General features: G+C 40.7%; 1 protein-coding gene across 2 annotated transcripts in view; it reads right to left on the minus strand.

Annotated features, from left to right (window-relative positions):
- Window positions 1–1,301: 1,301 nt before the first annotated feature.
- GALNT9 (polypeptide N-acetylgalactosaminyltransferase 9) overlaps window positions 1,302–15,280 on the minus strand; it is a 135,535-nt gene continuing 121,556 nt past the window's right edge. For both annotated transcript variants that reach the window (XM_027732985.2, XM_039378902.1), the window contains exons 9-11: window positions 14,523–14,618; window positions 7,501–7,668; window positions 1,302–6,669 (exon numbers count right to left, since the gene is read on the minus strand). In XM_027732985.2, the coding sequence (XP_027588786.1) occupies window positions 6,523–6,669; window positions 7,501–7,668; window positions 14,523–14,618 (411 nt within the window). In that variant the 3' untranslated portion in view covers window positions 1,302–6,522. The remainder of the gene's footprint in view (window positions 6,670–7,500; window positions 7,669–14,522; window positions 14,619–15,280) is intronic.

The following is a 15,280-nucleotide window of genomic DNA, read 5'->3' on the forward strand; positions in this document are numbered from 1 at the left end:
TGCCTCACCCTAAAATAGACTCATCCTGGAGATGGAGATAAATTTGCCTAGGCTGTGCCAGGCCACTCCTCCTGAGGCTGGTTGTAATGTTACCCACCTGAAGCCTACAGCCAGCCCCACCTCCCCTGGGTGAACCAGGCAGTCACAGCGGATGGTCTCCCACTGGGGCTGGCACTGCCCTTGGAGAAACGGGGAAGGAGAAAGCTGGTGCACTCAGGTCTTCCTCACTGCATTCTGCTGAACCAGAGGGGTGCAAGAGAGCCAGGAATATGGCAACATGTCCCAGCCTCCTCCCAGCAGGAGCAGTGGGGCAGGGAGCTCTTCCTCGCAGAACGAATGAATGCATCCCTTCTCAAATGCTCTGTGCTCTTTGATCACAAACTGCACACTTTGTCACACACACTAACAGAGGAGATACAGCTTGGCTGAGATCCCAAATCAATGTTAAAACCAGCCATGTATGTTTTATACCACGGGAGCAGCTCAGGAACCCGATCGGTTCTCACCCTGCTGTCACCCAGTCCCAGGGATGACACAGAGCATCTGCTTGCACAGTTACAAAGTTATTTGCCAGTGACACTAAGAAAGCAAGACACTCAGTTCAGAAACATATTTTAGAACAGGATGACAGAGGTCGAACTAAGAAGGGTGTTAAAAAAGAGCTGGCAGCAGTTATTCAGTTTTTCACCATAAGAGAACTACAGGGCATCCTATGGAATGAAAGGCAGCAATGCTGACTCGCAGCAATTGTGCTATTTATTACAGCAGGATGTTGTGGCATCCAGAGGTGTAAGTGGATTAGATACATAGAGGCCCACTTTTGTTGCTAAATCTAGTGCTTGGGTTGGTATGTACAGCCTCTGGTTTGGGATGTCCTTACCTTGAGAAATTAGGGGGAGAGACAAAATGAAAGGATCATTCCACATTTTCCCTGTGTCTTATTTCATTCTTCTAACCATCAATTATTGACTGTTTTCAGTGATGAGGTGACAGGCTATGTAGACTTCTGTTAGAAGTATGACAGTAGTCTGTACTGTCACCAGCCCAGTTTTGGATGTGCACACCCAGGGCTGAGTCTCTGATGTGCCTCCTCTGACATGCACAGAGCTCATCTGCTTCAGAACAGCTCACAGTCTGCTGTGCTCTTCTCAGAAACGGGCTGACTACCTTTCAGAACAGATTATGTGCAATTTAAATTTTAAAATGCACATATGCTTTGCTCTTCTCGTTTTCCTTTGTGTGACAACTTTGAATTTTGATACAACTGTCCCAACGTACAATGATAAAACATGCAGCTCATGTCAGCAGTAAAATGCATAGTAATTTATTAACTTTTCGAGTGTGAATACAAATTGATTTGATGATGTGCCACATAATGAAAAATTATTCGCAGTCACAACTTGCATTCTAGTTGCTGCATTATTTGTTTTTTCTTAATTAAACATTACAAAGAGTTTGAAAACTGCACAACACTTGTTGGTGGCCAACAGGAAACTGTAATGCTATGAAAAGTAACCAGTGCTTCTACACGTTTTTGAAGAATGCTCTTGATTCAGAAATTAACTTCTTCAAAAGCAGGTTGCCATATATTGCTTCACTGGGTATTTTTTAAGTAAGCATTCTTGGACAAAGAAACATTGTTTTTACTTAGGACAACCTCTCAACTCAACACCTTTAGTTACAAGTCATTAATGGTTTTGTCATATAAGTCAATGTATTTGTGAAACCATTCTGAAATCCATTATAATGTACTAAAGTCACTGTATATCTCTCCTTCTAATGTCATTGATGGCTGGGGCATTGTAAAGACACAGCAGAAATCTTCACACAGCACAAGCATCCCACATCTTTATAGGAACACAGTTATTGTTAAGAAAGTATCTGAAACTAATTAATTACATTTTGGAGAAGATGTAAATTTTTATGCACTTTGTGCCACATTCACTGATAATTATTAACTGTATAATTTCAGTATTTATTCCTTGAGTTCCCTTAGTTCCCTAGGTGAGCAGACTCCATCTCTGGCAGAACACACTCAATGCCTTAGTGTTTGAAGAACATCCTGGTTACCACACAGGAAGCTATAAATGTGTGATGCACACACTTCAGTAGACCATGGTGCCACTTAAGGTATTTTCCATCTATTCAGTAATTAGAGCTCTCATCTTAAGTCCACTAATGTCACACACAGGAAAAGAATATCAAATTGTATGGCTGGTCTCTTGAACAGCTCTTCCTGATGAAGCAATACACACATTTATTAAGTTTGGGATTCTTTCCAAAGAGAACACAATATTAAGTTTACTGTGGTGACATGCAGATCTAGAGACATGTGAAGACCTGATAATTCCTTGGTTTCTGTCCAGCTTGTTATAGACCTTCTAAACTGCAATACCATCTTTGATCTGTGGCATGACCTCTGCCACGGGCTTTGATCAGCACTAAGAAGCAGAGAGTCAAAACAGCAGCAGCCAGAAATGGAACATCATTGTTAGAAACATCTTCAGTCAAGTGAATTCTGACAGTTGTTCTTCCTGCTCAAGCCTTTCACAAAAAACCAAAGCTATTTGTGTCCTAACTGGAGGATAATATGCCAAAGTGCCTCTGAACCACAACTTCTATTAAAGTTCTTCCTACAACCCAACTCACTGGATCCCTAAACAGGCCATAATGTGCTTCTGCATGTCTGTTAATGAACCATCTCAAATGAATCCTGGATGCTGAAGGAATTACATGCTGTGTAATTGATCTAAAGAACAGATTAGGGCTGGTGCTATTTCATTAAATCTTATTAGCTCTGGCTTAAGCACTTAAACCTGCAGCTGTCCTGTGTCAGACAGATTACACCCCTTGTCACATGGCAAGTGAGATTTTCATCTACTAGACCACAGTTTTTAAAAAGGAGCAGGCTGATGAAAAGGAATATAAACAAAGGACTGTGAAAGCCTCATCTTCAGACACACTGAGCCCCAAATTATTCACTGAAATGAGATAGAAAGCTCAACACGTTCCAATACGTATGAAGACCTGTTGTTTTGTTTCCATGTTTTGGTTTTAGATCACTTCTATGGAACCTGAGTTTGGCTTTTTGGATGTGGAAGAGCCCTGAAGAGTTCTCATGGGTGAGCACAATACAGATCTTAAACAATTGCAAGGGAATCCATTGGGTGCTCCCAAAACATCTTTAGTTCTTTTTCTCTTAGTTGCTTCCACTGGAAGTTATTGTTCCTTAGGAACCAGTGAGCCAGCAAAACTAGAGGAAAATTTTGGCTGAGGAACAAGTAGCTTTAATCAAGCCAAAAGTAAAATCCAGCTTGGAAAACAGTTTATAGTTCTCAAAGGAGAAAGAGGTTTTTTTACCACAGGACTCAAGCTAAATTTTAGGGACTCTGACATGCTCAGAAAAGTCTAATTTTACTGCTTTGCCTTTGACAACAATGTGCCAGGCTTGATGTTCTTTCTCACCTTCTATTCTTCTGTCCTATGACCTTGTATTTAGCTCCATAATCTCCCAAATCAAACAAAATTGCAAATGAAGACTTTGATCAGAGTTTTCTCTACAAGGCATATTGCACTACATTAAATACTTTTCAATATCTAGAACTGCTACACTGTGGGAAACAACACTGAAAATCTGCACAACATTAAGCAGGATTTCAGATAATACTAAGGGGTAAAATATTGACAAAAGAACCATAGACTTTGGTTAAAACAGATAATACTCAAGGATTTTTATTATTATTATTCCTTTGATGAGAGAATATTTAAGACCCTCTCACATGCAGAGTCACCATGTTAATACCACAGCCAAAGCAGTGGTTCATACAGATAAAGACTAAAGTAAAAATAATCCAACAGATGTGCTTTGCAAATATAAGAAATTATTTCAGCAAATCTTAAAAAAAATGACAATCACAGAAAATACTGACTCCACCTTTAAGAGTTATCTGAATTTTTTTATATTAGTCTGTAAATCTCAGAGCCACTTATCTATCACAAAAATCTGCTTTCCTTCTTCTACCCTAACTCTTAGAGTTAGGCATTTACTAGTCACACTGATATATAATTACTTTCAACTTCCAGCCTTGTTCATATAATATAGTTGGCACTTACTCACTGGGAAGATTAAAAATGGTGTGAATGAGCTGTAACTCCCCAAAAAGCTCACCTGGTAAAATCATCTTTCCCTTCTTTTGCCTTCTCACCTCCCTCAAGGAGCAAAACTCCATCAGAGCAAACAAAAGGAGAATACAGCTTTCATACAATTTAAAATGGGGCAACTGTGTCTGGACAGAAGATGAGAAGCCACTTGCAAACACACTCCTGTGCAAAGCTTTCAACAGCTGCTCCACGGACGGTAACTGCAATTTTAAATTGTCTACAGTCAACATGAGGAGGTTAAATGCAGGGCAGCTGTTCCCAATCTATATTTAGCCTGAAGCTTCCTACCTGGTTCAGACCTGCAGGAAGGCTTGAATACTGAGATTGTCCGTGATTTTATACCATATTCCTTGATTTATTAAAGATGCTATTCTCCCTGCAGGTCTTATTACACTGTTCAAAAGGTTGTGTTCAACTAACCGTAAACACAGAGGTTGAAGTATTTTTATATCTAGAATCTCACCCAGAATTATTCTTTTATATATATTCATGCTTAAACAGGCCCACACGACATAAATAGAGCTCAGCAATTAGCCACAAATAAACTCCAGGAGAACTGGCTTTGTGTTGCATCTTGCATGCTGTGTTTCAGAAATAAAATCAGGGCAAAATACAGTGATATGCTTTCCACATACTAACCAAGAGTTGACAAGAACTGATGGATTTTGCATGTTAAAAGTAAATATTTTATTACATATCGTGCCCTTGAAAAATTAACTTTGTTTCCATTCGATTTTGTTCAGCATGCCTTGAAATAGGGATGGCAAAAGCTATTCAAGGAACAGATCACCAGGACTCAACAGCACTGCAGTGACTGCAATTACCTGGCTCAGGAAAAACAAAGCAATTTTGTTTTTTAAAGTTCTATAAAATATTAAACAGCGAAATTAACAGATCCCATCTGTGTGTCTCCTTCACGTATGACTGAATCTGCTGTACTGAAAATCTGCACTGAAAATCTGCCTGACACGGACCCACAGCCAAAACCCACTGATGTCAACAGTGGCCATCAACTCTGACAGCCTTTGGGGTAAGACCTTGTCACTGCTCTGGCTACCTGTGCACACATCCTGCAGGAACCACTGGATACATTATTAAATTCAGGTTCACAAAGATGCTGTCAATGGGTCAACTACAGTAAAATATTCGTATTTCAGAGTAACGGTATTTATATATGCTCCCTACCTGCTGCTCTAATTTGCCTTCTTATCACTAGGTTTGTGTTTGTTTTTCAAATACTGGAAAGCCTTTGCTGGCTTGCTCAGGAACCTTGTCCAGACGGTGCTCACAAAGCGTGTTTGCTCACATTTGACATTTCCACGGGATGGGGAACGAAACGAAAGATTCACGTTTTTAAATTCCACGGGTGGCACCGAAGCCACTCGACTCATTTTCGGAAGCAGCGAGTATCCAGCTTCCAGGCAGCCCCTGGAACAGCACAGCAGGGCACCTGCATGCACAGCATGGCAGGAAGGGAACCTCACACTCACCTGCCCGGGGCTTGGGGGCCAACAGAGGCCTCTTGAAATCCATCCCTCCAGCAGGACATTTACTGCCTCGGAAGAGTTAAATATGCAAGTGCTATATTGTGATGCCTTCACAGCCAACAAATGTAGAACGTGGCAATATAACGGAGCGTGTGGCTATTTTACCTATTCAACATTTACCTGTGTCTATCTAGAAGAGGTCTCTAAAAATGCTGCTTTTCAGCAGCTTGAAGGTTGAGAACCACCTGTAAACATTTGCGGAACAGTCTCTCTCTAGAAACAGAGACTCCTAAACAATCAACCTCGAAATGCATCATATATTATATTATATCTCCAGTGTTATTTACAGATCTTCTTGTTTAGTACAATGAACCAGACATGCTGAAAAGGTAGGATTTTTCCAGTCCTCTTTTATACGAAGTACAATAAAAAAGGCACATGATTATTCACCATAGGAGTTGTGCACCAGTCAAAAAACTTAAAGCTAAAAAGCTACCCATCAGAGAACTCTCTTTATGAGGCAGTATTGGGATCTCTCCTTTGAACTCATCACAGAAAGATCTGTCTGTTAATTCCTCTAGGAGAGCTTAAGGAATCCGCTTCCCTGTCGTGTTCTGATCTTCACAAGATTTCCAAATCAACAGAAAACTCTTGTTAAGCTTCCCACATCATCTACTGGAGCAAGGAAGAGTCAAACAGGGCATGTGTGTGTCTGCTTTTTGTTCTCCTTCTTTCTTTCCTTTCAATGCCCGACTGAGGAGGACTCTGGAGAGCCAAGATCTGTTCAAACTAATTTGCTTTAAGACAAATGCCTTGCAAGGTATGGCACACTGAGCAAGGGACAACAGCAGGAGGGGCAGCCCAGCCCCAGCAGTCAGTGTCTGCCGTGTTTTATCCAGTTCCTGATCATCCATTTCTGCCCCGAGCACCTCTGTACAACTAATCTGAGCCCAAAATTCGCATCCTTCGACATTTCCACTTCTAGACAGCGGCCAGTGTCTCTGCTGATGATTGGGCCATTCTGGAAAAAAAATAAGGAGCAAGAGAAAAGACCAAAGGATTAGAAGAAGGAACAGGGAAGGTGAAAAGTCTAGAAGAAAAACAGTGCTAGATCTGCAAATCTGTAGAAAGCATGATAAAATGCCTGGAGATTTCCATATATATCAAGGGATAAAAGCCCTTAGAAAGTGCTAGAAATTCCTAGGAGAAGCTAGCTAATACATATAAAGTACCAAAACAACTTGGTAATTCTAGATTTAAGAATCACTGGAAAAATACCCCCCAAATTACTAGAAAATCTCTAAAAACCACTAGTGAATCCCTACAGAGCTCAAGATACAGGAAATCCCAGAAACTGTAATAACACTTTTGAAAGTCCTAAAAATTATTTGAAAACTCCAGATCTAAAAGTTTCTGGAAAGGTGCCAGAAAAAGTTCTAGAAACAAAAATTCGTAGACACTAAAAAAAAAAAATAATAAAAAAAATTACAAGCACAATCTTGACAATCAATACAGAAATTGAGAATATTCCAATCCAGGATAACTAAAAATTCCTGGAAAGCATACTCCAAAATTCCTCCTCCTAATAAAAGAATTCCTAGGAATAATAATAATAAAAATAATAATAATAATAATAATGATGATAATAATAATAATGGTGGTGATGATGATGATAATAATAATAATAGTAATATTATTCCTGGGTAGCACACGAACCATGGAAAACATATTTAACTATTTCTAAAAGGCATATGGGGGAATTCCTAGTATTGTCCTCTAGAGACCTCCTTGTTTTTTATTGAATATCCTCTAGAACATAATTCTCTGCAAGGCTCCCTGAGCTCTTCCATACCTGTGTGAAATCCCAGAACCTCTGTGCTGGCCTCAGGACATCTTCACACTTCTTCAGGGTCGGTGTCCTGCCCTTCCCATCGTCAACCAGGCATTTGGAGTCGGGCAGGAAGGCGGTGGAGCCCAAGGGCCCCAACTGCAGGACCCCCTCGGAGCTGTACCTGACGAGCTGGGGGAGAAAGGAAAGTCAGAGGTGGTGAGGAGCCCTTTGTCCTGCTGCACGTGGGGTCTGTCCCCACCTGGGGCAAAGCTTGGGACCCCTGTTTAACCAACAGGGTGTCCCCTAGCACACAGCATTCCCTCCTTTCATTTCACACCTCTGCTCCCCCACCGTTCCCTGCCCACTGTTTCCCTGCGAAAAGGGCAATCAAGAGAGTGAAGTAATCAATATGTAAATCATGCCCACTCAGCAGGAGCTGATTTAACAAGGACACGGTGTCAATTTTGCTGTGCAGTTTGTCCTTAAGAGCTCTGTTAGAGGCTATGGAGAGCAACAAGTCTAATTAGTTTTTTGTAAATAAACGTCACCGAAAAAAATCCCACTGCGCAACCAGGATCCAAAAATATGAGGGGGAAAAAGAAATCACAGGGGAAATGGCAGCAAATTTGCTAACATATGCTTCAGGCCTACATAATAAAGAATGACACTGATATTTCAGTTTACTGTGAAGCACATTAAAGTAAAAATGCACGATGCTGATTTGGCAGCAGGCCAGTATGTCAAATCAGACTTATCTACTTCTCACTTCTGTGTTTAAATGCAGAGTCATTAAACCAGCACAATATTTTGCCCTTCTTACTGTAGAAGTGCAGCACCCAGGTGCCAGAAGACTGCAAAGAGGAGTCAGCCACGTGGCTTGTGTGCTGTGAGTCTGGATGCTGCGGGGTGAAGATCTGAGCCACCACAGAAATGCAATTACCACCCAGGAAATTCACTGCCTGTCTGATCTCACTGCTGTTATAGGGCTGAAATTACTTAACAAGAAAGGGAAGGAAGGTCAGCAGTGCCTGCCATTTATTGGATGCCACTGACCACTGGGTGAGATATCATTAAGAGTCAATCAAAAAAACTCAAATTAGAGTCCAGCTTTCTACCGCCATCCTTATTAACCTCAGAAGAATCATGCTGTGAATAATCATTTCTTGCTGGTGGTAAAAAGAGCATGGTCTACTTGCTCCCAGACCAGATGCTCTTTGACATAGTGTGTGTTCATTTTCCCACCTGCCACTTCTGTTCAGAGCAGCCACGTGAAGCAGCGAGTTAGAAACGAGCCTACATCAGAGAAAGCAAAAAGGATAACCACATGAGGATGCTCCATGTGAACAGTGCCATTGTCAAGGCACTGTCTGTACACACTAAAGCAAGACACTTTGGGGTTTTTATTTCACTGCAAGGATAGGAGGGACATATGTAAAAGAAGCTCAAGCAAGCAAAGTAATTCAAAATATGAATGGACAGCCAGGTCAGACAAATTAACTTTCTTTTTTCACATATAAAGGAGCTGGGGGAAAAAAAAAACAAAACAGCCACAAAACTTCCATTTTTTTTTTTTTTAAGTAAAACCTGTCTGTGTATTTAATGGGCTCTCAGCAGAGTTCAAATGAACTGCAGGTATGGCTGAAACACTGACCACAAAATGTGTTCATCTTCCAGTCTTTACTGTCTTTCTCCAGTCCCAAAATACCACCCAGCAACCTTGTTGGCTTTGCCTTTTCTAGATAATCAGAACCACTGTTTATAATTGGCCACGGGTTCTGCAGCACAGGAACAGTTTTCCCTGTGGTTTAAGATGAGCAGCGTTTTCTGTACTGGCATTAAAACAGTCTCAAATATTCTTTGTCTTCAGAATCTCAACAGCCAGAATTGCACCAGTTTTGCATCACAGTAGCCACGTACTTGGGAAAGACTTTGTTATACAGCAGCCTGTCAAAGCAGAACACACCAGTTTTGCTGAGGCTTTAGAAGTGGAAGGTACATTATCACTGTTATAAACCATCCCCAGTATTGAAAGTGGCAGCTGTGTTACAGCTCGACAGGGTCAGAGATGGCTCTGTGCAGGAAGCTGCTGTCTATACAACGACCAGACAAATGGAACAGCATGGGCTTAATTTTCCTGAATCTGTACTTTCTGTTAAGTTTTTATGGCTACTCCAACAGTCATTAGGCTTATCCTGCAATGAAACAGAATTCTAAAAAAACCACACCCAAACAATTATCTCAGTTTAGACCATATTACATAGTAAAGTTTTAGTGCCTGCTTTTGCAAAATCAGAGGAGAAATTCAGGGTCAAGACACTACTATATGATTAATAACATCTCCCTCCAAAGACTTCATATCTTAACTTCCTAGAGACAACACAAACTATGAAAATAAAACAAGCATTAAAATAAGTTGCTTATTACTGTAGACTAGAAATCAGGAACTGGGATACAGTCAATGAAGTGAGAAAATTACACCTGCTGTGTTCAAACTTGGTCCTAAGTGTCACTACTATACAAAGAAACAACCTCTGAGTTTCTGTTAGAATTGTGGATCATCATGCCAAACAGTCAAAATCAAGTGACAAAATCTCCTTTATTAAGGAATATTAAATCCTAGTCATTTAAAAGAAAAACTTAGTGCAGGTTCTGATGGGCTGAGATCATTAGGTATCCACACGCTCCCACTGCAAGCTGCAGAACAGAAACAGAGTTTTATACATCATGGGGATGGACCTTGGCTCAGTTTTTTATCTGAGAAGAGCTGAAGCATCCACATCAATGACACTGAAGCCAAGTGCTCTGTTACATACTCAAGATCTGATCCTGATATCATCTGCTGTACTGATGAGGAGATAGGAGAGTTTTCCCTTCAACATTCAGAAATCTGAGCAGAATGCAAAAGACGTCAAAGGTTGTTTATCAAACCACCTCACCCGGTTCAAAAATAGTGAGTGCTGCTGCCTGTGGAACGTGATCCTCCAGGAGCATCAATGGGGGAAGTAAATGGCAGCTTTCACCTGAAGGATTTGACTTACAAAAAATCCATTCCTGCTAATTCACAGTCAAGTGAAAAAAGCACAGAATGATTACAGATAACTGTTTGCAGGAAACAGTTACATGGAGGGGCCTGGTAGAGTTCAACACTAAATTTAACCTCTCTCTCCCACCCTTGTTCTCCAAGCAAAAGGAAATCTTTAATGACCCTTCAGTCCTGCAGGTTAAGGCAAGTTGAAAGCTGACACAGAGAGTGAAACAGCGAGCTATACAGGAATCCCAAACACCCTGTGCCTCCAGGATACTCGTCACCACAAGACACAACAAATCACAAGTTACCAAATTTCCATGTTTGTTCCAGAATCTCACCCATCGCTTCCTGCAAGTGAAGAAACTACCTGCATGCAAATCTGGGAAGCCACATAGCTCTGCCAAGCAAGATGTTAAATATCTGCCTTCTAGCAACAGTTTAAGTAGAGCCTTTCATCTCCTCTTATCCCATCTGTTTGCATAGCTGCGAGCTCCGGGAATCCCAACATCGAGCTCTCCCTTCTTTCTGCTTGATCCCAACGTGGGCAGTCCTTGCTCTCACAGCTGCAGTGCCTCCTCTTTCTCTCCCTGTGAAAGGGAAGGGAGGAGGCTGGAGAAGGAGGCTGTTCACCCTGGCCCTTCTATCCTAGGATGCCATTTTATTTAGTTCTCCTCTCCTTCCACACACCATACAATCAGCTCCACAGCTTTCCACACAGACTCTGAGACACTGAGCATTTCCTCTGTGAAAGTGCTCTCAGAGGGTCCTGCAGAACCTGCATGTCTTAGGGCCATTCTAAGAAGCTTTCAGAGCAACATATTCCATTTTTGGGGGGTTGTATCTGCCCCCACAACCCCACTCTTGTTTGTTTGTTTGTTTTTAATTTGTTTTACAACAAAAGGGTCTCATGTAATGCTACAGAACCACTGAGCTTTGCAGGTGATTGAACAAGGTAGGACACATGCAGAGGCAAGGCAGTTCAAGATCCCAAATATATTCCTTTCTTACTAATCTTCTGTAGCCCTGGACTGTTTCTCCCAGCTGTATTTGCAAACAGTTTTTTCCTGAAAGTGATTAGACTCAAACTTCAGATCCAATGAACACATATAAAAAGGACACTACTCTTCTGTAAAAAGAGTTTTCAAATCAACTTGGACTGATGCAAAACCTCGTCTGGATACCCTTGGCTGTTAGCTTACACTGCCTTAGCTCAAGTCAAATTCATCAAACCAAATTGATGTAAAATCAGGCTAAATGCATTCCAGAGCATCCATAAAAGACTTTGTCCCCGTCTGAATAAAGAAATTTAAAAGCTGATGTCACTGACAAGACGTGATTTATCGTGGTGAGACCTGATCTTGGAATACACACAGGGAAAGGCATTTTGCTCATGGAGAAGAGTGGTTTTAGTTTGCCATTGTAATGCAGGACACCACCATTCAGAGGTGTGCAATACCCAAGGGAAACAGAAGGCCAAGAAGTAGAAGAAAAGAACATTTTATCCCAGATGAACAGTAATCTTCCTCCTAACTCAGTTTTCTTTAACCACTCGCCTGACTCGTGTTGTTTCAGTGGAACCATGTGTACTCTAAAATCACTGGTAATCTGCTTGTCACAACTGAGGAGTATGAAAAGCAAACAAGGCTGTAGCTGCATGGGGGGATTCTTTCACTTCAGTAGGACACATGAAGCACCAGTGATAACCCAACTGGGAAAACGAGTTCCATATTTATATTAATTTATATTCAGTAGGTGTGTACAAATAACCCAAATCTCGACTCAGCAGGGGTATTTTATGCCCTGTGCTTGAGATGAAAAATGTCAGAAATGGAAAGCTAAATGCAGCAGACAACTATGCTCACCCAGGCTGATTAGAAGAGGGGCTCTAAAAATGTTTATTTAAGATATTAAAACACTTGCTGTCAACACCTTTCATGCAATGTGCTTGAATATCCTTGATTAGGGTTTGTGCAGCTGTGGTTCTCACACTGAATTAATTTTCTAAATTGTGGTGAGATGATAGAAGTTTTCCAGCTGTGTAATCATTAATTAACTTGGCTGCATTTGAGTGGCTCCAACCCATGCTTGTCTGTGAAATACTCAACTTAGATAAACCATCACCTTTGCCTTTACTTGGTGTTTCTTGCAGAATGAAAACTTTTTTCCTGTTTTTTTTTTTTTGTTCATTTGTTTGTTTTAAAGGGAAATGGAAACTGCTGCAGGATGATTTAGCAGATTAACTTTTTGCCTTCCCCATACTCTGATAGTTCTTAGACACAGGGGATGCTTTGGATTTTAAGGGTTTGGGAAGAGTGACCTTCTCTTTTTATGTGTTTATACAGTGCTAGTAACAAAAGGGCTCTAGCCTGTGGCTTCAAGGTAAAGTCTAAAATCAGCTTTTCAGGCTTTTCCAGAAAATTTCACAGAGACAGGAACCTGAAGACCTGTAGCAGAAACGAGCCAGCAGTGATTTAACTGTCACTATCCAACTTCAAATTCCTGGGCAGTAAATACTTTGTATACTGTTAACTGCACTTGAGATCTGCCCCATGTTTAGTCTAGGACTCAAAATCCAAAAGCCATAATTTACTGGGCAATGTATTCATATCTTACTAAAAGGAAAATTACTTGATCCTTAATGGATAAAATTGGTCAGAGCTGGCTGCTGAGAGGTGAGCTCCCTTATACTCCCAAATTATCAAAAGTTAGTCAGGAGAAGGTGGGCATGTCATCCTTCCTTTCAAATAAATTCACAGTAACTTAAGCTCTCATCTATTTTCTTCTAGAAGTCAAAGCATATTCTATGAAACAGAAATCATGGAGGAAAACAAGTAGGTTAAGAACTTAAACTGCAAAACAAATTACAATCAGAACCATTTATTTCATTACTCTTCTAAGTGGTAGCACACTGACAGAGATGAGATGTTGCTAAGGGACTTTCTGGAAGGACTTAAATTTGCTGCTTTCTGGTCAGAATTAGAATGGAGCAAGAGAGTAAAGTCTCTCTGAGTGCCTTGACATCTCTAACAAGAGTCTTCTTGAAAAGGTAATTTACATCTAATTAAGCAATGCTATTTTGTTACCTCACTCAAAGGCTGCTCCTTCCACCTCTACTAGGAGAGTGTCAGTCAAATATTCCATAATGATCCTGCCAGAGGTGGACATTTTGTCAGCAGGAATTACTGTCTGTCTCGCTTTGCTTCCACGGTGATGTACGAGCCAGGACTCCAAATCAATATATGTATCACTGAACTCTGGATAATTGTTAAGTCTGATAAGGTCAGAGTTTATTTACACAGGAGAATGTTCATTAACATAGTTTTGATTCAGATGGCACTTCAAAAGAAACTAGAATTACATTTCAGAAGCAGCTCAAGTCCTGGATTTAAATAATATCCAATTTATATTTAAAAAACAAGTGAAATCACCGTGAGTATGGAAAGAAGAAATGTCATTTGAAAATCTTCAGACATCCGTAAGAAAATAATAATATGCACAGGGACTGACAAAAAAAAAGAAATCTCCTATTTTAGAAAAGACTTAACTTAGGGGATATTCTTACCTCCCTTTGATGTTGATGTTAAATATGTGCTTAACTTTTTGCCTACCCGGGGAATCACACCAGCAGCTTGCTAAATAATTTCTCTCTAGGAGCCTATTGGACCAAGGAACAGTTGATTTAGAGAGGTACAATTCCTAAAGTAAGTCCTGGCATAACAAGAAGAGCTGCTCACTCACACAAACCACCTAAATTAATTCATCTTCAGTGGATCCCTGTTATTTAAACAAATTAACACGATTCTTCTCTTTTCCTAACTGGCCTCTTCAATGCATAGATTCACGGGCTGAACAACCTTGGAAAGGGCGCCCAAAAAGACTGGAGTAAAGCCACATATTTGCCTTTGCAACTCAGGAATGCAGTGCCAAACTCGAAAGCACCAAATGACCTTTTGTTTCTTCTGAAAATTCTTCAAGTTAAAGGTTTCTCGCTGATGATGAGATTTGAACCACTTACCTGAGAGGACATTCCATGGCATGGATACAGGATTGCTTTGTCATCCTCTTCGGCTCCCTGGTCCAAGCAGTAGCCACTGGCTTTGCTGTTCCTCACCTGGAACCAGAGCAGAACAAACCCAGCTGGGTCAGAAACCAATCCCTGTGATCCAAGTCCCATCCAGCCAAATCTCAGCTGTGCTACCCCATCGACACAAGCAGTGTGTAAAACTGCCCTCTGAGAAACACATGCTGATTCTTCAGACAGGACAAGATGCCAACAGTGAATTTGCTCCAGGAAAAGACATCATTTGGACAACCTGCTGTCTTCACAGACCTTGGGTCAGAGTTATATTTTCAGCAATTACTCAAGGATCAAAAGGCCATAAAATTCACTCTGACCCAGGTCAAATTTTGCTCCAAATTACTCTTGTGTAAACATAAATTTTGACCCTGTTGTGTTGAGTACGTGACTTAACAAACAGCATAGGAACTACTCAGGTGTTGTGTCTTCCTATCCCTTATATAAAACCAGAAAAGCATGTGAAAAAAAATATTATTTCAACTGAGAATATAGTACATTGTTATGTACAAGAGTGACATAAAGCACATTGCACAGAAGGGTACAGGTTCAGAGATCCAGTGAAGTAAAAAATTCCTGTGCCTCCCCAGAAAAGGAGAATTTACAGGTCTATAAAAACTGGGATGGAGCTCTTGTGAAAACCCAGGCCTTTCTCTTGAGACTAGAAGTATTACACACACATATTTTGGACATAGAAA

Source organism: Pipra filicauda, unplaced genomic scaffold (genome assembly GCF_003945595.2).
Source record: "Pipra filicauda isolate LSUMZ 115617 unplaced genomic scaffold, ASM394559v2 scaffold14_size4853619_pilon, whole genome shotgun sequence".
NCBI lineage: Eukaryota > Metazoa > Chordata > Aves > Passeriformes > Pipridae > Pipra > Pipra filicauda.